The sequence below is a fragment of the Sinocyclocheilus grahami genome, unplaced genomic scaffold, assembly GCF_001515645.1.
Source record: "Sinocyclocheilus grahami isolate Dianchi unplaced genomic scaffold, SAMN03320097.WGS_v1.1 scaffold67.1, whole genome shotgun sequence".
In the NCBI taxonomy this organism is placed as follows: Eukaryota; Metazoa; Chordata; class Actinopteri; order Cypriniformes; family Cyprinidae; genus Sinocyclocheilus; species Sinocyclocheilus grahami.
Genome location: NW_015505246.1, coordinates 1,529,479 through 1,536,805, shown reverse-complemented (window position 1 = coordinate 1,536,805; position 7,327 = coordinate 1,529,479). Strand labels below are relative to the sequence as shown.

At 36.1% G+C, this 7,327-nt stretch overlaps 1 protein-coding gene across 1 annotated transcript in view; it reads left to right on the top strand.

The window, feature by feature from the left end:
* Window positions 1-7,327, top strand: part of oca2 (oculocutaneous albinism II) — a 108,898-nt gene that overhangs the window by 46,899 nt on the left and 54,672 nt on the right. Inside the window, exon 16 of the mRNA XM_016272044.1 lies at window positions 1,439-1,571. Within this exon, the coding sequence (XP_016127530.1) occupies window positions 1,439-1,571 (133 nt within the window). The remainder of the gene's footprint in view (window positions 1-1,438; window positions 1,572-7,327) is intronic.

The window sequence follows — 7,327 nt, the reverse complement described above, 5'->3', positions numbered from 1 at the left end:
CCTTGAGCTGCTTTAGGGGGGTTTTACTGCCAAAAACCAGCATCAGTGTCCCCCCCCCCCCTCATTTTTACCAGCCTTTTGTTTCATTTCTAAGAAGTACCTCTAAGTCCTGGGGTTTTGCCAAGCCTGAGCAATGCGGGGAGCCGAACTACAATAGGGATGCAATTATCTTGTATCTTGCCAGTTCCTTTACAAAATAGAAGAGACTGGGTCTAGTTGTCACATTTTTTTTTACTAATTTTTCATTTCTCATGGTCCATTTCTGTATAGGTACAAAAAATAAAGTCTTGGCTACAATAAAACATTTTTGCCGTTCTTATTGCCCAAGAAAAAAAGCACAGTTTATTTAACACCTGTTGACCTTTTGTTAAAATTATATTGGTGCTAAAATGTCACAATGGTAGCCTGCCATTAAATAGCCTGTTATAGACTTCTCACTAAGCACAATTTAAACAGTAAAGCAATTTGTGACCCTGAACCACAAAACCAGTCTTAAGTCGCTGGGGTATATTTGTAGCAATAGCCAAAAATATATTGTATGGGTCAAAATGATTGATTTTTATTTTATGCCAAAAATGGTTAGTATATTAACTAAAGATCATGTTCCATGAAGATATTTTGTACATTTCCTACTGTAAATAATATTAAAACTTAATTTTTGATTAGTAATATGCATTGCTAAGAACTTCATTTGGACAACTTTAAAGGCCATTTTCTCAAATATATATATATTCCAGATTTCATTCTAGTTGTATTTTGGCCAAATATTGTTCTATCCTAACAAACCATACATCAATGGAAAGCTTATTTATTCAGCTTTCAGATGATGTATAAATCTCAATTCCAGGGTCACATTTGTGAACTGTAGAGTTCTTTGTAGAATGTCTTTGCACTAATTATGTACACATATGTCCCCATGTAAACAAGCAAAGATACCTCATGGGTTATACACCAGCGATGTATTGAAAGATAAGTCGTCGGATTAGATTTCAGGCCACACGGATCTATTTTACATATCTCTATCAGTGGTGCCATTTGAAAATGTGATGCCATCTGGCTATGATGAAAGATGGGGTGGGCTGCACAGGCAAGAAAATATCATCTGAAGCTAGATGTTCAGCCGAGAGGGCTGTGTGCTATTGATATGAATGAAAATTAATAAATAGTCAAGAGCATTTTAAGAGGATTTGTGCCACATGCAGGTGCTCATTTAAATCTTATATAAATGTTTAAATGCATAAAGATACAAGCATTAAAATGCTGAACATGAGTCTGTTGATGAAATGTAATCAAGGCCTCCATCCACATTATATGGAGAGCCAGTAAAGTGGATGTGATATCTGCTTGGTGCTTAGAATAGATTTCATGAAATACCACAGCAAATTAATTGCATAATTTTTAAATGGGTGAAAATTAACCCGCCCTCTTCTTCCTCTAGGGGATTGACTTTGCGGCCTTTACGGGTTACATGTTCCTGGGAATCTGTCTGGTGCTGCTGACCTCATTTCCTTTTTTGAGAATGCTGTACTGGAATAAGAAACTTTACAACAAAGAATCCAGCGAAATCGTGGGTGAGTATTCATTTATTCTGCTCTGTTCCTACGCACCAGTTTTCCCAAAATCACATGGAACTACCCTCAAGTGTATGCAGAGCCACTCTGCTTTCCTTCCTTTTTTCCTTCTTTTTTTTATTCAAGCTCTTTTGTTCTGACATGTGCAATGAAAAATTAATTCATAATCCCATTGACCTAGATCTTAAAGAATGTGCAATCATTTCTAAAAACAATTTCAAGAGTGGTTGAGGGCACACTTGACCTTCCCTTGTTGACAGCAGTTCTTCCTATATGGTATGTGAATGAGTGTCATACACCGTTTTATGCTAATTGCACTAAATCTCATATCCTATCCAAAGCTCCTTACATTTGGCCTTTGAGCCCCAGTGACTGGGATAGACACAGCCTACCCTTTCATGAATGATTAGAACCTCAGCAATACATACATTTTTCATCTGCCCCTGCTCCTCCCCCACCTCTGACGATCACATTGATGCATTTAGTCTCTCTGTACCATTCGGGCTGTTTTCCCTGATATTTCCATTATTCTTATCGGATGAGCCTGTTCTGAAAGCCGTAACGCGTCTGTATTAAATACATAAATCCTGTCATAGATGACCTCTCTCAAGACCTAGACTTTATGCACAGTTTTCAGATAGGACATGTTAGAGGGTCAGTGTTTGTCTGGTTAGCATGGCCCGTTTAGCCCCTGCTGGTAGATGTTGTAATTACACCATCTGGAACCACAAAGCCACTGTGCATTTTGAAGAAATTATCTAATATTTTTTTAAGAAAAATTGTATATATGAGCAATATCACATGGGTAGATGTGAGATATGGATGTATATTGGCACGGCTGATAATTACAGCATGCCGATACTCGCATTACTCACTGTGAGCCATAACTCACAGCTATGAGTGTGATATTGCTCATATATATATAAATATATATATATATAATTTCTTATGTAAATACATAAGAAACAACAACAGAGTGTCTTTAAAAACCCACTTTTGTGCAGAACTACTTCCTTCCGCCACAGATTAAAATCTAAAGTTGTGCAGTTTAACAGCTGAGCCCAAGCCTCCATTACTAATTCCAAAACGTCACATTAGAACTAGTAACGATGGAACGTTGAGTTGCTTCACTGAAAGCTTATTGTATTACTGTATTAAAAGGTGTGTTATGTAGAGTCGAGTATTATGAGAGAGAGATTGACTGACCGAGTGTAATTACCTGCATCTGATACGGCGTTCATTCTTTAGCTCAGTCTCATATTCACAATAAAACATTAGTTTGAATGTCCACCGAGGAAGGCTCAGGCTCTTTGTCATACTATCCTTTCATCTGTTAATGGTGATTTCCGATGACAGCCCTGCTCAGTGCATTTGTTGCCTGCGTCTTACAAGCTGTTGTTAAAAGTAAAAATAACTTTGCTCTGGAACAAATAATAGATTATTGAGACTAAAGACTGCCCGTTAGATTTACCCAAAACAAATTATATCTCATGTTTAAACACTATAGAGGCATCAGAGCCAGCGGATCTGGCCGAGGTGAGGCTGCTCTCAGTGGGTTCATGAGCGCTGAACGGCTGCTGACGCCCTGGAACTCACATGTCCAAAAACGCTGAAGCAAATTTTCAAATAGTCATTATCTTTATTAACAAACTTTATAAACAAGTACATTCTCACATGAAAACCTCTTAAAACTTCATTCCGTGACACAAAAACAGTAATATTTTTAAAATTACAGTGGATTTGTGTATCTGCCATGACGCTTGCTGTGAGAGCTAGCACAAGTGGAGTGATCGTTACAAACAGTGAAACAGTTGTTGGAGCTCCGTTCTGCTATCACTCTAATATCGCGCTCTTATCAGCCAACCAGATTCGAGGACCAGAAAGAACTGTTGTATACTGTGTTTATGTATATATATACTGTATATATATATATATATATATATATATATATATACACACACACACACACACACACACACACACACATATATGTATTTATATTTTATTTACTTATTTAGAGTGCTACAGCTCTAATGAACAATGGGCTTGTAACAGTTTGTTCTTGTATAATTAGTCAAATTTACAGTTCAGGGGATTAACTAAAAAAACTCTGCCCAGAGCTTCCTATGAGCAAAGATAGCACATTTTAAATTGTAATTTCAGGTATCAAGTGTTTTAAATTTACAATATTAAATATTTTCTTGCTAACTACAAAAATACATCCTAACAGGGTACGTGTTAGAGCATGGTTATTGTTGTACTGTTTGGAACAGGGCACATTTAGCCCAAGTGTGAAGGTGCTAACACAGCTAGAAAGGCCGTTAAAGCCATCATAGACATAGACAGGTCAATACCACTCTCACCTAGGGAGTCATCGCTTCATCACCGCCTCCACTGGGAGCCCAGGCATGCTCTGTTCTTTCCCTCTTCTTTCACAGGCAGGATTTATATACTTCCTCATCATTTCTCCCATTTTGGCAAGCCACTAAAATTAATGGACAAACAAATTTCCTCATCTTCACAGACTTCACACTGACAAAATTCTGTCTCACCACCTCGAGTCTTTCCAAAACCTGTATGAGTTTCTTTTTCTTTCTTTCTTTCTTTCTTTCTTTCTTCCTTCCTTCCTTCAAAAAACACCCATATACTAAAAGTCAGTGGGGTCCAAAATGAAGAGGGCGAGTAAATGCTGACAGAAATTTGGGTTAATTTCCAACATTTAGATTGTTGTAGTGCACTGTGAAGTTTGTGAAGACGAAAAAATAAATAGGATTCATTCATTCATCATTTTTTGTAAACTTACCCTTGAGGTATTCAAGCTTCAAAATAGGATGTGTAAGCAAAGCAAGTAAGTAATTAAATAAGTAAATAAATAAATAAATATTTAAATGTAGCGATACATTTCTTTTTCTGAATTACATTCACTTTTGAGTGAATTATTCCTTTATTACAGTCACATTTTGATATATTCATTTCATTTGCTTGGTTTGATCATTTTTAACCTCAGTCAAATGGTTTATGGTCATTTTATTCCATTATTCATTGTGTAAATAAATATACAAAATAATCAGATGAGTCTTCTTCCTCCAGTTGTCAGCTTCTCTCTACAGATGGCCATTAGCCTCTTGAGCAGCTGCTCCCTCTGCTCCACTGAGACCAACTCCTCACATCTCCCATACACCTCCACACCTGAGCTCTCCTTCACACACCTGACAGTACGACAATAGCTCCTTTATAATAAACCACTCATTTTAGCCATTCACAGGCTGAAATCAGGCTCTGGGGTTCCCAGAGAGGCTTTCATCATACCCATAAATCAGAATGAGAGGAAAACACAAAGCCTTTTCTAACACCAAGTTGTGTTCTTTCTGAAAGCTCTAAGAGTCAAACAGTGGTTGGTCATCCAATTTAAACCAGTTCTTTTGAGACATTCTTTGATTCTGTAAAATAGCATGACAGTGAGAATGCAGATCTGGGCTAGAAAGTAGCAGGTATAAAAGTATGACTTTTGCATAGATCAATGTAAGCAGGAGTTCAGTCTAACTTTCATTCATCGTGTAACACTGCTTTGAATGGACCTTTATATCATAAGGTTGTGTGGAAAATAGTGGACATTTTGAGAACTTTACATTAAACTGTCAACCATCAGTTGACCTTGTTAATGTGCCAAATAGATAATCTAGTTTTTTTTCTTGTAAATAAAACAGATTATTGGAGTACATTTTCCAAGAAATAAATAAATTGACAATGCTTCAAAATGTCATGTTTAATTCAGTGTGTTTCTTTGTAATTATTTGTGAAATTTACTAGCAATTTCTGAGTGAACATTATTTCTCATTATTTTTCTTTTGGCAAAGTACTACTCTAGATTATGATGGCTACACATTTAATATCTCTAATTTGCAGCTGTAATTGAAAAAAGTGTAAGATTTAAGATTTCCAGGATTTATGGCTTGTCAACCACCCAGGCTAAAAAAAAAGTTAAAACTATAGGGACATTTTTGCATTTTTTTAATGAACTTAAAAAAATATGTTTTTATTTGGCATTTGTTTATTTGACAGTTGTGTACTTTATTTTTTAGTAATAACAACAATGAATCACTGTCCCCAATACTGCTAGGGGAGCAATATAATTTTTTGATTTTCCAAATCACAATTTTCTTTGATCTTAGATTAGTAATAATATTATTTTCTACTGTAATAATAATATCACAGTAGATGTCATTACCAAACTTACCACTATTTGAGAATTTGAATTGAGAAATTTTAGTTGTCCATGCTTACACAACATCTACACAAGATCTGTGTTGTTTTGAAAACAACCTGCTCTAGGATGCATGAATGGATGCTGCACATCTAGAGCCTTAATTACATATATGAATATATTTTTGTGCCTATCATTTTAGAGATAAAACAAACAGAGAATATCTTTCTCAGAAGGCACACTTTATATGTTCTCACACACCATTGGCCTTTGCCCACTGTGAGGATTGTCTTCCCTTTGAGACTTCATCAGCATGGGACTAGCACCTTCCAGAATGCCAATCTTCCCCTCCGTTCGGTGTTTATTGAGCTTTCGGGTGGCTAACACAATGAGAGAGTGCTAGTTGGAGTTGAGCTGATGCAAAGTCTTAGAACTCTGCTCTATAAGGAACAGGAACTTAAATGATTGGCTTGCCGGTTCCCCAGGTGCGTGCTGCGCCTGGAACCAAAGACCTCCACTAGGCCTGATGGTGACCACTCAATACCAGTCCAATTTCTAATTCTGTAAAGCCTTAAGTCCCCACAGAGCCTCATTTTCAAAAAAATCAAACCTGCTGTGCGGCTGATACAGTTTTCCAGGCCCTCGGCATGATGCATTACTGTGTCGATTGTGATCAGCATGTTTTTCCTGTGTCAATTAGCCTCTGGAAAGCTTTCCTAGCAGCCTCCCCATCACATGGTGAGGAGTCATGCTGAAGGACTAGTGCAAAACCTTACCTCTCCTATCTCTTGCTTTCTTCCCTTCTCAATATATTTTCTTTCCTTTTTCCATTCTTTGTATAATTGCCTAGCTTGTGCTTCATCCTCCTATCTTTCTGTCTGTCTGTCTGTCTATCTATCTATCTAATATATGTTATTTTTTATTTATATATTTTGTTGTTGTTTTTTTTTACCTACTTTATAGACCTTTTCCCCCCCTGAGACTGGCAATGCCCACACTTTCATTACTTCATTTCTTTTAACTACATACAAACTCAAACTTAGATAAATATTGATAAATATTTCATATTACAGATAAATATTGAAAGTAAATGGTCTGCAGTGTCAGAGCGATTCAAACTCACAGCCGTTTTAATGTGATGAAAAAAAAATCTAATTCATTGCACATTTTGAAATAATTTTCAGGAAATCTGTCACTAAATTTAGATGTAGTGAGATGTCCGTGTTACCTTTATAAAGTAATACATTCATTCATTTATACAGTAAATGCCATAATAATTGCAAAAGCGAGAGATAGTACTGTTTTAAATACTTAATTGACAGTTAATTAAGAGTCAACTACAAGAACTATAAAAGTATTGAAGTCAAATGTAAGTCTTACATATTTTGGGCTTTTTTGATCAAATCAAACATTTATTTTAAACAGTTGTCACTCCGTTGAAAATTGGATTTGTTATTGTTTTTGGCCTGATTTGGTCACAGTATTAAAAAACAAAAAATCGTCACATTGCTTTGTCTGCATTCTATGTTTACTAAATTAAGTTATACAATTA